Source organism: Podarcis bocagei (assembly GCF_964188305.1).
Source record: "Podarcis bocagei genome assembly, chromosome: 7".
In the NCBI taxonomy this organism is placed as follows: domain Eukaryota; kingdom Metazoa; phylum Chordata; class Lepidosauria; order Squamata; family Lacertidae; genus Podarcis; species Podarcis bocagei.
Window position 1 is genome coordinate 16,739,644 of NC_138132.1, and position 18,656 is coordinate 16,758,299.

Sequence of the window (18,656 nt, forward strand, 5' to 3'; positions counted from 1 at the left end):
AAAACACATGACTTCCCCCAAAGAATCCTGGGAACTGTGGTTTCCCCCTTACAGAGGCACAATTCCCAGCACCCTGAACAAACTACACTTACCAGGATGCTATGGGGCAAGTCACATGCTTTAAATGAACAGTGTGAATCATCGGCTCTGATAATTGGTTTTGGGTTGGTGGAGTAGAAAGTATATTTAGTAGGGGGGAGGCAAGTTTTAAATGTTTGAGAAGCAACCCTTTCAAGGACTCAAAAAAACAGTTACAAAACTAAGGGACTGAGAGGGCTAATTAATTCAGGCAACCTTGTAAAATCCGGTGAAGAATTTTAATAACCAGTCTGAAAAGTTTAATGGTTGAGGTTGTTAGCTTTTAGCCCCTGGAAGAGCTCCTGCGCATTTAACAGCTGCTGGACTCAGAAAAGTTTCTAAGAGGTGCAACTTGTTCCTACCACTTATCTTCATGCCAGGAAAAAGTCTCCTTCTAAGTGTGTGTGTTTGTTTGTTTGTTTGTTTGTTTGTTTGTTTGTTTGTTTGTATGTTCAGAAGCTATTAACAGCACAGGAGCCCTGTGAGGGAAAATTTGGTCACCATGGTTCTCAAATGTCATCACCAAAGGTTGCCAAATTTTTTCCTGGCTGTGCTCTTGTGTCTTTAACATGACCAGCAGAAACTTAGTAAGCAAAGCTCCTCTAGCATGATAGCTAGACTAATCCAGAATGCAGCAGCTAGACTGGTGACTGGTAGCAGCTGCTGGAACCATATAGCACTGGTCTTGAAAGACCTACATTGACTCCCAGTAAGTTTCTGAGCACAATTCCTGGTGGATAGAAGCTTTGTGACTTGAGGGAGCATTAACAGTGACTTCCCAGAAAATCTCAGGGATCCGCTTGGGGTATAAGGGTTTAGGCAGTCCCTGAGATATCCTGGACCCAAATTGTTAAGAGCCTTGTAAATTAATACAAGGGCCTTGAAACTGGTCTGGTAGCATATGAGCAACCAGTGAAATCTTTTGAGCCCTGGAAGGGATGCACTGGCGATTGTCTGTCCCCACTGGCAATCTAGCAGCAGCGTTTTGCACCAGCTGGAGCCTCCGGATCAGGCCCAAGGATAAACCCGCATTTAATAATAATAATAATAATAATAATAATAATAATAATAATAATAATAATAATAATTTATTATTTATACCCCACCCATCTGGCTGGGTTTCCCCAGCCACTCTGGGCGGCTTCCAAAAGAATATTAAAATACTATGATACATCAAACATTAAAAGCTTCCCGAAACAGGGCTGCCTTCAGATGTCTTCTAAAAGTCTGGTAGTTGTTGTTCTCTTTGACATCTGGTGAGAGGGCGTTCCACAGGGCGGGTGCCACTACCGAGAAGGCCCTCTGCCTGGTTCCCTGTAACTTGGCTTCTCGCAGTGAGGGAACCGCCAGAAGGCCCTCGGTGCTGGACCTCAGTGTCCGGGCAGAACGATGGAGGTGGAGACGCTCCTTCAGGTATACTGGACCGTGGCCGTTTAGGGCTTTAAAGGTCAGCATCAACACTTTGAATTCTGCTCGGAAACATACTGGGAGCCAATGTAGGTCTTTCAAGACCGGTGTTATATGGTCTCGGCGGCCGTTCCCAGTCACCAGTCTGGCTGCTGCATTCTGGATTAGTTGTAGTTTCCGGGTCACCTTCAAAGGTAGCCCCACGTAGAGCGCATTGCAGTAGTCCAAGCGGGAGATAACCAGAGCATGCACCACTCTGGCGAGGCAGTCCGCGGGCAGGTAGGGTCTCTTCCTATGATGCATCACAAAATGATTTGCAATGCAATCTATATGTAGAAAACAATTATATATATATATATATATATATATATATATATATATATATATATATATGTATATATCAAAGCAACTGAAACAATTGCAAACACGTGCACACACACCCCTGTTAAAAAAACAGTTACCAGACCCTCCTATTTTCCAGGGATGTAGGAATGAAAAATCACAGGAGACGAGAGGCAGGTGTAACATGAGGCGTCTGTCTGGGCGGACCCCTGAGAGCCTGATTTACAGAAACCGTCCCGGTTTCTGATTTGACCCTGGAATGTCCCACTTTTCCTTAAGACGTCTGTCAGGGGTTCAATAGCAGAGGCAAGGGCAAGGGAGGAAACAGAGAGCGAGGGGGAGGAGGCAGAAGAAAAGATGAGTGATGACGACGACCCGAGATCTCCGAGTCTTTCCAGTGAATCAGAAGATTCACAGAAAGGAGCACCAGTGGCCAGGGCAAGGGGGGAGCATAGGGGGACACCCCAGGAAGAAGGGTCCAGAGGGGGCTCAGAGGGGAGCAGTTGGAAATCGGGACCAGCGTCACCAACAGAGACCAGGGGAGAGGAAGGGCGCCAGGTATCAAGCGCTGGCAGCTCGCAACAGGAGGGAGGGCACGAGTCAGGAGTGGCCACACCTCCATCGGGGAGCGAAGAAACGGTCAGGCGGAAAGTGGAAGGTTGGGCGCGCGCGCCAAGTTCAAATGCACAGGAAGGTGGCGCAGTAAGCAGCCCGGAAAGGGAGCCAGGTCCTAAAGCCCGGCGCAAGGAGACAGGAGGGTCCGGGGGGTCAGCGTCAGAAGAATCCCGGAAGGAAGAGACCACGGGGGGCAGAGGGACCCAGAGAAGAACGGTCAGGCGGAAAAGGTGGAGTAAGGCTAGGTTAGTAAGCTGGTGCACAGGGGGCGGAGACTCAGACGGAGCTTCGCCGGTCTAACCCTTAAGACGTAGAGCTGCGCGCAGCAGCTTGAGAATGGAAACTGTTACTCAATAAAGACTTTTACAAGTGACCGCTGGCTAGCGTGATCCTCTGTGAGCTAGGATCTGGAAGCAGCTCTGACAACGTCTGTATTTTCGTCTGAGAAATGTTGGAAGGTAGGGAGTTATGTGACCCCTGAGGCAAGGAGATAAGTAACTATAACACCTTGAGAAGACATCTGAAGGCAGTCCTGCAGGGGGGAGTTATTTAATGCTTAATGTTTTATTATGTTTTTATATGCATTGGAAGCCACCCAGATATTATGAGCAGGGTATAAATGTTGTTGTTGTTGTTGTTGTTGTTATGGAATTGGGTGTCCTTATTTTCATCGGAGAAATGTTGGAGGGTACGAGTTACTTCCCGGTTGGTTTGGCTGTGCCTTTCCAAAATCCAAAGTCGGGAACTGTTTGCCTCATCTGTTAAGCCCGCCCTAGCTGGGCCAAGATAAGCTGCAAAGGCATTTTGAAGGAAACGAAACAAAAGGCCTCTCTCACCTTTCTGGGTAAGCACACAGCCCAGATAAAGAGCTACCAGCTTGTTCACTGGTCTCTCTAGTTTCACACACTACAGTGGCTTGATTTGGTTCAGAAAGGGCAGATAAGCTTTATCATTGGCTCGGGGCTGCTTTATCAAGCTACAGTTAGGCATGGTTAGAGGCAGGAGGCGGGCGGAAGCAAGGAGGGACATTGTCTGCCCTACGCAAGATAGGATACTACTGGGTTTTGCTAGTGGATCATGTTTCAGTTTCTCCATGCTGCTGACTAAGCAAGCTGGGCTCAACGAAATCCTCTCTTCCACACAGCTGTTCAAGGCGCAGAAACATAAGAAGCCTCTGAATGCTGAGTCAAAGCCTTGGTCTAGCCAGCTCAGTGTTGTCTACACCAGTGGTTTTCAACCAGGGTGCCTTGAAAGATGGTCAGGGGTGCTGCGGGCAACACTGGCTTCTCTCTCTCTCTCTCTCTCTCTCTCTCTCTCTCTCTCTCTCTTTCTTCACTTCACTTCACTTCACTTCACTTCCTCCTCTGATGTGCCCTCTCTCGTCTCTGCCCCTCAAAGGCTTGGGTAGCTGTTTGTTGCAGCAGCCCTGGCTACAAGCTCCCCAGGTGAATGGTGCCTCTGTGGCAGGCCAGGGGTGCTTCCCAGGCCCCTGTGGGGCAGTGTGAGGGGGCACCACTCTTTGGGGCAGGGGGGTGCAGCTCAAAGACTGGGGCGGCAGCAGCGGCTGCCCAGAGGACTCCCAAGGAGAGGAGAGAGGAGGCTAAGGGAAGACTCCACAAGGGAGGGTGTTTGAAAAAGGGTGAGAGGCTGCCAGCTCTGCAGGCACTGGGCGTAACTGGGCTCCTGAGCCCCACAGGGGTGCCGCAGAAAGAAGGTACTTGGTCAGAGGAGCCGTGGTCTACACTGATTGGCAGCAGCTCTCCAGGAATGAAGACTGGTGTCCTCTCTTAGCCATACCTGGAGACATCAGGAACTAAACCTGTGACCTTTCTGCATGCAATGCACATGCTTTTTGCTGGTTCAGATCAACCCATGTTAAGCATGCTGTTTATGTGTTTGCTTGTTTACATTTATTACATATCTAAGACTTTAAAATTCTTATAACACAAGGGACCCCCAGGATCAGAAACTCTTTCCGTCAGAAACCTTCTTCCTGATGTTTAGACAGGCAGGAGCTCTGCAGAATTTTAGTCTGGTGTCTTTTCCCTCAGCGCTTCCAGGGGATGGTGGGGATTGAACCAGGATTCCAGGGACATCCTGCACACAAAGTGGATGCTCTAACCAGTGAGCTACAGGAAGGGTGCTCTCTTTTTTAGCACCTGTCCACCATTGCTATTGTCTGCAACATGTCTCCTTGAATGGGACTAGCTGCACGCAAAGGGCATCCCACACCAAGAAAACCCCCAGTTGGTGCAGTCAGCCCTCTGCCCAGCGGCGTAGCGTGGGTTGTCAGCACCCGGGGCAAGGCAAATAATTTGCGCCCCCTAACCCCTAACCTGCCGTCGCTGCCAGCTTCTTCTTGCTGCTGCCTGGTCTGGTCTGGTGTGGTTCTCTCCCGCGCTCAGCGCTGCGCTGGGCAGCCGCTGCACTGTCCCTCCCCCAGATAGTCCCTCGCTCTCTCTCCGCACCGCACGCCTGGCACCCACCCCCTCCACAGTGGGCGGCGACCCAGCGGCTCAGATCGGATTCGCACAGCCAGCGCTGCAGTGAGAGAGCCAGGTAGGGGCAGAGAGCTGCGAGTGCGAGCGTGCCCCCCCCCAGATGTTGCGCCCCCCTGCACCCCCCACACTACGCCACTGCCTCTGCCATTGACGGTGCTACAAATAGAGTCCCTTCTCTCTTATTTCTGAAGTGAGTGAATGAGTGAGAATAGGGAAGCCACAGGCCACTTGCACACCTATAGAGCAATAGCCCACCCTGGTGGCTTTAGGAGAGAACTGCAGCTAAAGGAATTCGGGATGATTCCTAGGGCTTAGGACCATCTTAGTTTCTGACGCCACGGGATGCGAACGCTAACATTTTCCTCGAGGGAAAAAATTCACACAGTGCAAAGAAGCACAGCCAGCAGCACTGTGCAAAGTTTGTTGCTGCTGTTTGTCTTTTATTAGATCGGAATATATGCTGCGCCTTTGCCGAAGAGGTTGCATCATTTGGGACTGTCTAGATTCCAGAAAAAGAGAGTTAGCAAAGGTAAAGGTACCCCTGACCATTAGGTCTAGTCACGGATGACTCTGGGGTTGTGTGTGCTCATCTCGCTCTATAAGCCAAGGGAGCCGGTGTTTGTCTGCAGACAGCTTCCAGGTCTTGTGGCCAGCATGACTAAACCGCTTCTGGCGAACCAGAGCAGCACACAGAAACGCTGTTTACCTTCCCGCCGGAGCGGGACCTACCTATTTATCTACTTGCACTTTTTTTTTTTTGGCGTGTTTTCGAACTACTAGGTTGGCAGGAGCAGGGACCGAGCAACAGAAGCTCACCCTGTTGCAGGGATTCGAACCGCCGACCTTCTGATCGGCAAGCCCTAGGCTCTGTGGTTTAGACCACAGCGCCACCCGCGTCCCAAAAGGAGAGTTAAGAGGTGACATAGAATCATACAGTTGGAAGGGACCCCCAAAGGTCATCGAGCCCAACCCTGCTGCAATGCGTAGAAGCTTATCATTTTATAGCATGGGGAAAGTGAATAGAGAGAGATTTCTCTCTCTCTTTCTCTCTCTCTCTAGAACTCAGGAGCACTGAATGAAGCTGAACGTTGCAAGATTCGGGACAGATAAAAGCAAGTGCTTCTTCATGCAGTGCAGAGTTAAACTGTGGAACTCACTGCCACAGTAGGCAGTGACTGCAACCAACTTGGATGGCTTTAAACTAGACAAATTCATAGCGGTTAAAGCTCTCAGTGGCTACTTGCCACAATCACTATGTTCTGCCTCCACAGTCAAGAGGCAGTAATGTTTCTACATACCCATTGCTGAATAGCACAGGAGGGGAGAATGCTCTTTCTTCATCCCCTGCTTTCCTGGTCCCCACAGGCCGCTGTTTTGCAGCTGTGAGAACCGAATGTTGGACAGGCTTGTCCATTGGCCTGATCCAGCAGTCTCTTTTGTTGTGGTTGTGCTCATAACTCAGTGAGGTGGGTTAGGCTTAGAGGCAGCGACTGGCCCAAGGTGACGCAGTGAGCTTTGTCGCAGGAACCCCCCCCCAATCATTCAGTTTGTACAAACTTCACACACACTCTCACACACTACATACGCTACGCTTCTGTTATAAATTCATAGAAAATCAACCATACATCGGATCTGCACCGTTCCACTTTTATTTTACTCCATGAAGGAAGGACTACAAAATGGGGAAGGTTTGATACAGGGCAGCCATAATCCCTTGAGCATACCAGCACATACACAGGAGGCCCTGCCCAGTTGATATGCCAACCCTGATGGTCCTAGACAGAAGAACTTGCATATAGGAGTGGATTCGGCACAGACTGGAACAAAGGACAATGATCAGCTCTTCCCTCTGGGGGCAGGAAACTGCAAACTCCCCTTTGTCACCTGGAAAGTACTCATGGGGAGGGGGGAAGGAGGAACCAGCCAGGTGACAAGATACTCAGGTTACCTCCACAACTCCTCCCTCAACGCCTCCTTTTTGTGATGTAGTTGTGATGTAGTCTTAGGGGTGTAGTTCGGGGGATTATTAACTAATAAAAGTTGGGGTCTTCTTTTGTTCTGGACTTCCATTTTGCTTCATCTTGTTGCGGGTGGGAGTCCTGTCATGACAGTATTCAATAAAGGCCAAGCCTACAGGCTGCTGTTTTGCTCCAAGTTATCCTGGTTGGTACAGTGGTGCCTCGCAAGACGAAAAGAATCCGTTCTGTGATTCTCTTCGTCTAGCGGTTTTTTCGTCTTGCGAAGCAAGCCCATTGACGGATTAGCAGATTAGCGCTATTAGCGGCTTTTAGCGGCTTATCGGATCAGCTGATAAGCGGCTTAGCGTCTTAGAAAAAGGGAGGGAGGGGAAAAAACCGCAGGAACTCGCAAGACATTTTCGTCTTGCGAAGCAAGCCCATAGGAGATTCGTTTTGCGAAGCACCTCCAAAACGGAAAACTCTTTCGTCTAGCGAGTTTTCCGTCTTGCGAGGCATTCGTCTTGTGGGGCACCACTGTATCTTTGTTTTTGTCCAAGGGAGCCCTAGGATTTCTCCATTAACAGCTTCACGGCTGAGAGTGGGGATTTGAACCCTAGGCTCCCACCACCAATGACACATTGGCTCCCAATTGTGCCTATGTGTGCAGAAAAGGCACGTGGGGTGCAATCCTAGAGCAAAACGGTGCATGTTGTGCTACTTTCACATACGAAATGTTCTGCGCTGGTTATGGCAGACCTGTTTAGAGTAGGATCAGCCTTTGCCAATCATCTTTTGGCGTACAGCTCTGCCTTGCCAAATGCAAGACGGCTCTTTTAAAATTAGATTCAGAAGCAATACAAACGCAAGCGGGTGAGAAGATTTCAGATTTTATTATGAACAGCAAGTAAAATATACATTACCAAGCAGCACTTCAATCTGCCACGGGGAAGCCCTGGAGACGTGGCGAGGTGACCACCAGGTAGCCTTCTTTTGCACAGCTCTGTGGCCAACAGCCTGTGCGCGAACTCCCAGCTCCTGTATTCAAAACTAGGTATTTTATGGCTGCTGGTCCCTGCTGGGGCTGAGCTACTCTACTTCAAAGACCCTTTTTTTTTTCAAGGGATAGAGAAAGCAATAAAACATAGATGACCAGAGTCAGGAAGAGATAACCAGACAGGAAGAGTTAGCCATGTCAGATCACTATCTCCTCAAAATTACAATAATCTTCTGGAATAATTATCCCATACAGGCTCCCATCATTCCCAGCCAACACATACTTCCTAGGGCTCATGGAAGTTGTAGTCCAAACTGTTATGTACTGAAGTTCTCACCCTGGGCCAGCGGGGGGATACTGTAGATAGTTTTCACTCAGGTCCACATATGCAAATAAGGGATTGAAAGTGACATTCCGTGATTGGATAGTTACAGAAAATGGTTACTGTTGCATTCTAGTGGAGCTCTGTATAAGCAGGCTGGCTGAACCCTTCAGTTCAGTTCTGTTCTGGCCTGTGAATAAACAAGAGCTGTTTGAAGAATCGCTGTGTCATCTGATATGTTCACCCACAACTTAACACAAACCATCTGGAGAATACCAGGTTGGTGCACGCTGGTATACAACACTGAAACCTTCAGCAAAGGTTTTTTTCTCTAGGGGGAGAGCAAACCGAATGCAAGGAATTATTAGCATGGAGAAGGAAAATCCCAAAGAGGACATTCCCTCCATTATGTAAGAAATATGTGGTCAGCTTCTTTTGGCCAGCAATTGTGGAATGGAGCCTGTTGCTGCACGGCTGCCCCAGCTGCTAATGAGCTACAACCAGTATTTTAAGACCCACCCTATTTTTTAAAAAAATATAATTGTTTTTATATTAAAAGATTTTCATAGTTAACAAGGGTACATATGGCGTCTCTGTTTTCAGTGGATAGAGTCCTTTCTACAGGTCAGTTACATTCAGTGTGAGACACCTACTGCCATAGACGTTTGTTTTAGCTGGCTTGAATGCCGTCTTTCTAAATCCCTGTAACCTGCACTGGGACCTCGTGGTGAAGACCAGTTAAGAAATCCGATGGAACAATAGCAGCTCCTTCCATCACCCCTGAGGGGTAAGCTGGCTGGGGCTGAATGGAGGTTGTCCAATACATAAGTGGAGGGCCATGGGATCCCGTTGCCCCTTGGAATATGGCTCTGGCCACTCAGAAAGGCCATTGCAGAGCTAGGAAATATGTAGACCAGATCGGGGAGGTGGATAAGCTTTGCTAGATGAAAAGGCTCCCTTGCTTCAAACTTGGATAGAGTAAAAGTGTGTGCGTTGGGATCTGTCTAAAGTGCACCATTGGGGGTTGGGGTAAAGGCAAACCGCTGGAGTGTTACAGCACCTGCTGTGGCTGCAGAGACTGATACAGGAGAGATATGATTTGTTGCAGCTGGGGCAGAGGGAGGCGTCCAGTTGTGCTGCTGCAGATTCTTCTCTCTGAGCTCCGCCCAGCAGTCATTCCTCCTCTGGTCACTGCTGCGGATGCACAACCTGACTGCCTGTCTCCAGGCCGTGTGATGTAACCGCCTGTCTCCAGGCTGTGTGATGTAACCGCCTTTCTCCAGGCCGTGTGATGTAACCCAGCAAGATCTGGAGGGGACAAAGCGTCTGTTTTAGAATGGAAACGCTTCCTTATTTGCTTTGTTTTGAAAGTTCCTTTTTTGGGTGCCCGTGTACAATGGCCGCCCCTACATCATCATCATCATCCCCCTCCCTGCCCAAACCACAAGCACAACATTAGCCTCCTTTATTTGCATCATTTATTTTATTAGTTTTTAAAAGCTGTATAAAAAAAGAAAAGAGACGTTTGCATTTTTTTAAAAAAAGGCAAAATTTGTTGTATCAATGGTGCGTAAAAACAAGCTGCAGGTACCATATTTACAAAATCATTTTCATTCCATAAATTACAACGCTCCCGATTGTTATTTACAGAATACATAATATATATCTAAATATATATATTATCTGTCATTTTATCAGCAACAACAAGAATAATAATACTTTCCCCAACAAGAAGTAGGTCCAGTCAAGTGCCAACAATCCTTCAGTAGTATTAATAATAGTAAGAACAACAATAATAACTTGATAATAATAATAACTTGATAAGAGCATCTCTTGAGGTAGGTAAGTATTATTATTGCAGCTGTGTGTATTCCCAGGAGAAAAGACGCAAGGCAGCACGGCATGTATTTATATAAATATATATATATATATGTATGTGCGCATGGATTCAAACCTTGCAATCCTAAGCACATCTACTTAGAAGTAAGTCCTGCTGGATTGAACTGGACTTACTGCCAAATACATGCGTGTAGGATTACAGCTGGGATGAATCTCAGTGCTTAAAAAGACAAAACACCAACCAATTTCTAGACCTTGAGTCAGAGAAGAGGAACCTATGGCCATTCAGACGCTGCTAGACTCAACTCCAACCTCCCATCACCACCACCACTGGGCATGCTGGGAGTTGGGAGTCCAAAGACCAGGTCATCTGAAGGGCCACAGCCCCCCCCCCCAGTCTTGCCTTAAGTAGCAGAAGAGCTGGAAATGTAGGCGAGAGATGCCTGGATGCATTGCAGAAGCTGGGGGTGGCAGCAAGAGGAGACCTGAGCAGCAACAGCAAGGGAATGAGGCTTTAGCAGAGGGGTGGGAGGAACCTGCAGCCCTCTGGGTCACATCAGCCCCGCCCCCCCTGCCAGTGCAGCCCAGGGCCTGGGGGGGGGGGGGAGTCTGAAGGGAGCTGGAGCCTGGCAACATCTGTAGGCCCACAGGTTCCCCCCCCCACCTCTGCTCTAATGCTATTTGGTCCTCCTTGCCAAATTGCTGCAGACAGAGCGCATTTGCATGCAATGGCATGTTTCCCCATAAAAGTGCAATAGAGGTCAGGAGCTCTCCTGTCCCTCTCTTTCAAAGCAGCAGAAGCAGTGTTTGGTTCTAAAGTGCAGGATAAACACACAGCGCCTACAGAAAACCTCTTTGAGAAAAGCCACTGAGAATTAGGAACTCGCGGGTCCTTTGAGTCCCCACCGCTTCACATTTCTCTCTCTCTATAAAGAGCTGAAAACACACACACTCACTCTCACACACACACTATATATATATAAATATATATTTTACACGGACGCTCACCTTACCCTGCTCTAACCACTGGCAAACACAGCCCTTCCATTCTGGAAGGGCTTAATCAGACAAACTGGAATGCTACAGTTGTTCAACACCACAGAAACAAGGTCAGCCCAGCCCAGCCCCTCTCAAGGAACCTCTCCAGACTCAAGGAGGAGTATTAGGAGCCAGGTGTCCTTTGCGAAGGAATACTACGGTTTCCCACCCCCCCAAAAAACCCCCAACCACCCCAGGCCCTGCCCAGTCTTCAGGGTTTGGATGCACGCTTCGTGAGCCGTTTCAACATGTTGGGGTTGGGTCTCTGGAGAACGGGCATCGTCGGCTGAACGTAATAGTAAGTTACAGGGAAGTAGCTGAACACTGCGCCTTGCGGGTGTGGGATCCAAAGGGGAGACGGCGTTCGGTAGCGATGGGGCTCCTGGAAGGGGGGGGAGAGGTCAGAATAGGATTTCTTAAATATGCAAAATATTGGTGTAGTTTATTAACACTTGGGCACAAGATAAATGACCTCAGTACAAAACAAAACAGAGACGATCTAACACCTGTCCTGAAAGACCTACATTGGCTAGCAGTACGTTTCCGAGCACAATTCAGACAGCCAGGATCATCCCCCTAGACTGGTTGCATGTAAGGCAGGTGGGTGGGTTGGCTGAGCTTGGTGGGCCAGTGCCCCCTTTGCCCCAATCCAAAATGCAGCAGCTAGACTGGTGACTGGGAGTGACCGCTGAGACCACATAACACCTGTCCTGAAAGACCTGCATTGGCTCCCAGTACATTACCAAGCACAATTCAAAGTGTTGGTGCTGACCTTTAAAGCCCTAAACAGCCTTGGCCCAGTATACCTGAAGGAGCGTCTCCACCCCCATCATTCAGCCCAGACACTGAGGTCCAGTGCTGAGGGCCTTCTGGCCGTTCCCTCCCTGCAAGAAGCAAAGTTACAGGGAACCAGGCAGAGGGCCTTCTCAGTAGCGGCACCCGCCCTGTGGAACACCCTCCCATCAGATGTCAAGGAAATAAACAACTATTTGAATTTTAGAAGACATCTGTTTAGGGAGGTTTTTAATGTTTGCTGTTTTATTGCGTTTTTAATATTTTGTTGGAAGCCGCCCAGAGCAGCTGAGGAAACCCAGACAGATGGGCGGGTTGTAAATAATAAATTATTTATTGTTTTTATTATTATAGTACAAAACACTGCATAAAATTACATTGCTGCCTAGAAGCAAACACACAGTACAGAACCAGATTCCCAGCCTCTCTCCTATCAGCTTACGTGTTTGGGCAGATTTGCTCCCCCGGCTTTAATCTGCGACGTCTTTGCTGCAGAACGCCTGCCGGAACTCTCGTCCTCCGAAGACGACGCGCACTCGGAGGGCGACTCCGAAGGAGACTCGGAGTGATAGTCAGACGTCTCCGACTCAGGCGTTGCTTTGCCACTGCTGCTGCTACTGCTTCTCTCCACTTTCTTCTCCTTCTCCTTCTTCTTCTCCTTCATCTCCTCATCATCCTTCACTGTGAAGGGGCGGCTGTTCTCGCCAAGCCTGGGGTGGGCGAGAAGGAAGGTAGGGGTCAGACACTGGAAGGAAGCGCTTTCCCTCTATTTACACTCACAAGCTTCCATTGGAAGGAAGACAGGAAGTTGTTTTATTTTGCAAGCAAAGTTCCAATGGTGGCTTGGTCTTTTTAATGGAAAATGCAAGGTGAATCGAGAAAGCTCAAATGTGGATCCAGTGAATGGGGACATTTGTTTTAATCACTCGTTATAGAAAACAATGAATGCCGTAAAGGAAAGGTTATTATAGTAGATCGAATATTATGTTAAACAGAATGTCCTTAATCCTGTATTTAGACAATACTGTGCTTTAGAGAAACGTAATCTGAATCCTGAAATGCTGTTCAAGAAGGAGGGGGGCTAATTTGTATTTAATCAATCTTACTTTTGTAATGTGGTTGGGGGATATGGAAATAAAGAAGGAAATGAAAATCTATTTATGGTCCAGGGGATAAGTTATACGAGCTTCTACATAACTTTAAGAACTGGTGCCCCAAGTTTGAAAAAGACAACCAACTAATTGCAAGCTTTAAAACTGCTCTTATAAGTTGCTCTATTCATCTGAAAGGCGGGGGTGCTTCAAAGAAATTATTGGGTTGACCAAAAAGCAAGAATTAAAAAGGTAAACATAAAGGGACCCCTGACCATTAGGTCCAGTCGTGGCCGACTCTGGGGTTGCGGCGCTCATCTCGCTGTATTGGCCGAGGGAGCTTCCGGAGGTCATGTGGCCAGCATGACTTAGCCGCTTCTGGCGAACCAGGGAAGCGCACAGAAACGCTGTTTACCTTCCCGCCAGAGTGGTACCTATTTATCTACTTGCACTCTGACGTGCTTTCAGACTGCTAGGTTGGCAGGAGTAGGGACCAAACAACGGGAGCTCACCCCGTCACAGGGATTCGAACCGCCGACCTTCTGATCGGCAAGTCCTAGGCTTTGTGGTTTAACCCACAGCGAACAAGAATTATTGGTGCTCAATTAAAAATCCAACTTTTAGCCTAAGTACTTTACACAACACAAAGGGGAATCCCTCTTTCAAAGGGTGCTTTCTATTACAACTCACCTATGGGGTTGTTGCTTTTTTAAAGGGACGGTTCCGTCGAATGCACTCACCTGCAGGAAACCTCGCCAGGATCAATCCAGATTGTAATTTCGCCTTTCAACGTCAATTCAGAGTAATCGAGACCACTCTCCATACAAGCTTTCAGGATGGCATCATCCTTGGTATACTGCCTGTTGATTCGGATGCACCTGCGAGGAAGCAGAGACAATGCAGAAACGGCTTAGATTTAGAACAAGATTCGGTGATCAGGCACAGCAGGTAAACCTACATTCCCATTATGGGGAGAACCACCCGGACACCCAAGAAAATTAGCATGGTTTGCTCTTATTCATTTCCTCTAAAGAGCTTGGGGGGGTGGCATCTGCAGTCTCCCCCCACCCCCCAATCCTCACAAATCTGCGATGTAGCTTTGTCAGAAACTGAAGAGACTTTTAAGTCTACTTAAGAGAGGCAAACCAGCTATTTATACATATTCAAGGTTGCCAGCACTTCCATTTTCACATTTTGAATACAATCATTTCCTGGGCTGTTGAATTAGCATTTTGAATGCATTTTTGTAAACACAATGGGGGGAAACCCTAGATCCACGAAATTATGCAATACACATAGACCATAATCCCTTCTTCTTCTTATTATTATTAGACTTATTGTTTTTATTGCCCGTCCTTCACCAGCAAGTCACAGTTTAAACTTCAGAATTAAGAACTGTAGGTTGCCTACTCGCCCTTTGCATTTGTCTGCCCAGAATCTACAACCAAATCAATTTTGCTGGGTGAACCTAACATCTCTACTTTTGCTGGGCGACTCGAACATTTGTTCTCTAAGCGTGCGCAAAGTCAGAAATTAATTGCCACTAAGCTCAGCAGGACTTACTTGAAATGAACATGTTCTGCCACTCGGGTACTCTGTGTGCACAGCAATTTGTAATATTATAAAACAAGGACTGCCAGGTAATAATCTGTAGTACAACAAGCTCCAGACAGAGTCCTTGCAAACAAAGCTTCCAGCTGACCTGCAGGCTGGTGACACAGGCGTAGCAGCAGCCAACTGGTTTGTAAACCGCAGTTCTCTATCAGCTACACAAATAGCCTTGAGAGGTACAATACAGTTATTTTGCAGCTAGCTCTGCAAACAGCTGCCGCCATAAAGAGGCATCCAATCGTTGCCTCATCCTCGACAAACAGACAGACAAGAGTCGAGGGTGGCTAACAATGTCTGGGATCTCAAGGCAGAGAAAGGAACATAACCGCTGCTCTCAGTCTGTTCCTCCCCCTCTCTCCTTTAAATGTGAAATGTATTTATCCCAAGTAGCTAGCCCTCATGGTTCCGGAGTGGAACACAAGTTATTGGCAAAAAGCACAAGCTCTTTTTTCCCCTTTCTTTAAGGCAATGAGAATCAGGAGGGAGTGCAAAGTGCCCTATAAGACGATTACTCTATAAGTAGAGAGTTGGGATCCAGATATAGATCACATCTCAGCCTACGCTAGGTCACACTAGTACGATCAGCATGGGTTCCTATTTAGTTTTTAAGACAGAGAACAAATAGGAGAAGCAGCTGTGTATTGTTTATTTACTCACATAGCACCAAAGTCCCTGCCCCGAGGAGCTTACAATCTAACCTTCAGCACTAATAAGGAGCTTGTGATCCTCTAGATACTGCTGAGCCTGCAACTCCCATTATCCTTGACCGCTGACCATGCTAGCCAAGGCTGATGAGGAGTTGTAGTCCTAAACCATTCTACAGCTTTCCCCCACCCTGATCTCGGAGGAAGAAAACTGAGAAGAGGAGTGAAGCCAAAACAAGGGTAAACAGAGGGGGAATGAGTCTTATTTCCATTACAAGTTCCTAAATTTTGTCACAGTGGTGTGGCAGCCACCGAGCTGTATGAAGTGTAGACTCTTTCACCCAATGTAATGTGCGAACAAGCCTGTTGGCATTCAGAAAGGGAGTTGATTTAGTGAATTTCTATGCTGCTCTCCATTCAAATGAATCGGCTTACAAACAGTGTGCATTTCCAAAACAATTTAAAATCAGCACCTAAAATCAGCAGCCCATAAATGTTGAGGTTTTGTAATAACACGGTATTTGGTAACAACGTGAATGTCAACTTAACCATTAACCGTCTGAAAGGCGGGGGGATCTGTTTGCTGAAAGCTCTTCCATCAGTTGACAGTATTCCAATTTTAGTTCATTAAAAAAAAATGAGTTTCATTGCTTACCTGTAAGCCTGCCCTTTGCAGGGTTTCTCTGGGTACCAATGGTCCTTGTAGCGCTCGCACAGGATCGTGGCCAGGCTCTCCCTAAAACGCTCCAACTTCTCCTCCTCCAGCTTCCGGTCGCGATCCATCACGCGGGAGATGAACCAGACTGCTTTTTCCACTTCCTCCTTCATCTTGGGCCCTTCGCTGTGTATGTCCTGGGGGAGAAAAGAAGAAATCCCATTCAGCAACTGAGCCCTACAAAGAAAGCGGCCAAGGGCTCCAGTGTAGGGAGCGGGGAAACTCTCTAAAAAGTCACTTTGTGCCAAAAGAAGTGGTCCTTCAATTTGCAAGGAACAGATTCGAGAGAGAGAGCTGTGTTCCCACACAGCACGAGGAAACTCTTTGTTCTAAAAGCTTGCAACACCAGGACCACAAAATAGTGACTCGGGCCTATGAAGCAGAAGTGAGTCACCGAGGCAGAGCTTGCAGGGCTGTTACATCAGGGCTCCTGCAAGTGGGTAACAACAAATGAAAACAGGCAGGGCTGTTGCAGCGGGGGTCAGGGGGCACCCAGAGGTCCTATAGCCCAACCCCGTCTGCCCTGTCAGTCCCATACCAATTCAGCTGAGTAGGCAACCTTTTTGACAAAACACTGGCTCCAGGTTTGGGGAAAACGTTTGGACAAGGTGGCGTTGCAGTGGGCTGCCTTGTGGCCATCTAGGACTCTCTAGCTTGGTATTATTCACGCAACCCATCCATCCTTGTGTCAAGGAGGAGGAAGAGAATTACAACACAGCCAAAAGGGCATTTGGGAGGGGGGTGAATGCTTGTGGGTCAACACACTTATCAATAACAAACATGTCTCTTAACTATAGCACTCCCCTATGCCCTAGAGCAGTGTTTCCCAACCGGTGTTCCGCGGCACACGAGTGTGCCGTGAGACATCGGCTGGTGTGCCGCGAGATGCCTGGAGGGAGGCGGGCGAGTCGGGCGGTGAGAGGCGGGGCGGCGGCGGCGAGGAGAGGCCGCGCCTCCTGCTGCTGCCTGGCGCTCCTCCTCGCAGCCGGCAGCGCTGCCTGGGCGCCTCCGCGCGACTCTGCCTCGCTGGGTTTGGTCTCCCAGCAGAGACGGGTCACATGCGCACCTCCCTCCCTCCCTCAGCCTGCGCGGAGGGAGAGCCAGAGAGAGGCATCGCTCCTGCGCGGTGGGAGAAGGAGCAGCCGGAGCGATGCCCCAAACGAGCTGAATTCCGAGCGAGGGACTGAGGGGGGAGGGGAAAAACTTTCACTTTCGTGCGTCCCTCCCGGCGTGACGCTGCGCGCTGACGTCACGGGGCGGGGCTTTAATGGTGGTGTGCCGCGAGATTTTTTTTCAGTAAACAGGTGTGCCGTTGCCCAAAAAAGTTTGGGAAACACTGCCCTAGAGGAAAAGGGTCAAAAACTAAGTCCCTTATCTTTTTTTAAAGGGGGAGGGGGAGCCTTCTTAGTTAAGGAGAACCATGAATAAGGCGGATGAGAAGGCCCTTAACGAAGTTCACAAGGCCCACCCAGGGTCAGAAACTCAGGTATATAATCTAATCACCAAATGGCACCACGTGGAGATCTCTGGATGACAGGTTGGTGTCTGAGATCTCCATCTGGTTGGCCCTCCAGCTTTCTTCAGAAGAAGCTTATTTATTTCATTTACATCCCACCTTTTTCTCCAAGAAGTACACCGTTCACCCACCTCCTCAGTTAATCCCAACAACCCTGTGAGGTATGTTAAGGGGCTGTAACTGGCCCAAGGACACCCAAGTGAGCTTCATGGCAGAGTCTGGGGATTTGAACCCTGGCCTTGCAAGTCCTACTGCGACCCTGGCATTCCTAGGGTACTTCTGCTATGGGGCAGCTCTATAAATTAAGCAGGTTAGGAAATATGAGGAAGGCAAAAACGTCACTTTAGAGAAGGATCTTAAATATTTCCCTTGAAGTTTGAATTTGTTTTGTTCTGAGTTGTTTTATTTGATGGCTTAACGGGTTGTAAACTGCTTGGGAGTTTTCCTTTAAAATATAGAGCAGTATAGATGATGATAATGAAGAAGAAAAGTAAAGTAAAGGAAGGAGAAGAAGATTATTCACAGGGAGAAGTGGAAATGGCCCCTAGACATTCCATTTTGGTGACTGTAACCTAGGTTTTTAAAGTACCATTTGCCAAAGCTACCTGCCCTACATTCTGCTAGTTCTCTCAATTGATACTGATGGTACCAAGAATTCTACTTCTCTTGCCAATCACCTACCCCCATCCAAACAGCACACACACTCCAGATAAGAGCAACCACCGCCTGGATCCTCAGCCATGCCATTTTGTACGCACATGCTCTTCCCCCCACTGGGCTGGCCCGCTCAGTTTCCGGGAACAGCTTGTTGCAAGCAGATTACCTGCCATTGAGGGGACACAGAAGTACACACTGAATTGGTTGCAAAAGGTTGCAACACGAGGGGCTGGGCCTCAAAGCAGCAAAACAAAAAGAGAAAGGGCCATATGTGGGCTGCAAACCTCTTCCTATCAACACAGGCACGTGACTGGGTACGTCTGCATGCGCTCACACACAAAGCTGCGATCTCTTGCACAAGGCAGTTGGGGCAAGGCAAGAGATTTATGGTTTGTTGTTGCAGAAAGAAGGCTCCCTTGCACCCAGCTGTGTTTAGCTTGGCTAGAGAAAGAGGCAAATGAATGTTGCAAATCAGGAAATAATGGTCAATGTTGTTGTCCATCATAACCCCAACCCTATGCTTCCAAAACACACGG

The 18,656-nt window shown here is 48.2% G+C and overlaps 1 protein-coding gene and 1 long non-coding RNA gene across 2 annotated transcripts; one reads left to right on the plus strand and one right to left on the minus strand.

Annotated features, from left to right (window-relative positions):
- Positions 1-11,262: 11,262 nt before the first annotated feature.
- On the plus strand, positions 11,263-16,531 carry LOC308590171. The gene is made up of 3 exons (XR_014009699.1): positions 11,263-11,392; positions 13,693-13,925; positions 15,998-16,531. It is a non-coding gene; the product is annotated as an uncharacterized lncRNA (long non-coding RNA).
- Positions 11,306-16,060, minus strand: LOC308590133 (uncharacterized protein; the record flags this gene model as incomplete). Its single annotated transcript, XM_081199855.1, has 4 exons — positions 11,306-11,476; positions 12,329-12,596; positions 13,718-13,855; positions 15,888-16,060. 4 exons carry the CDS (start codon positions 16,058-16,060, stop codon positions 11,306-11,308), a joined length of 750 nt encoding a protein of 249 aa, XP_081055981.1.
- Positions 16,532-18,656: the final 2,125 nt, after the last annotated feature.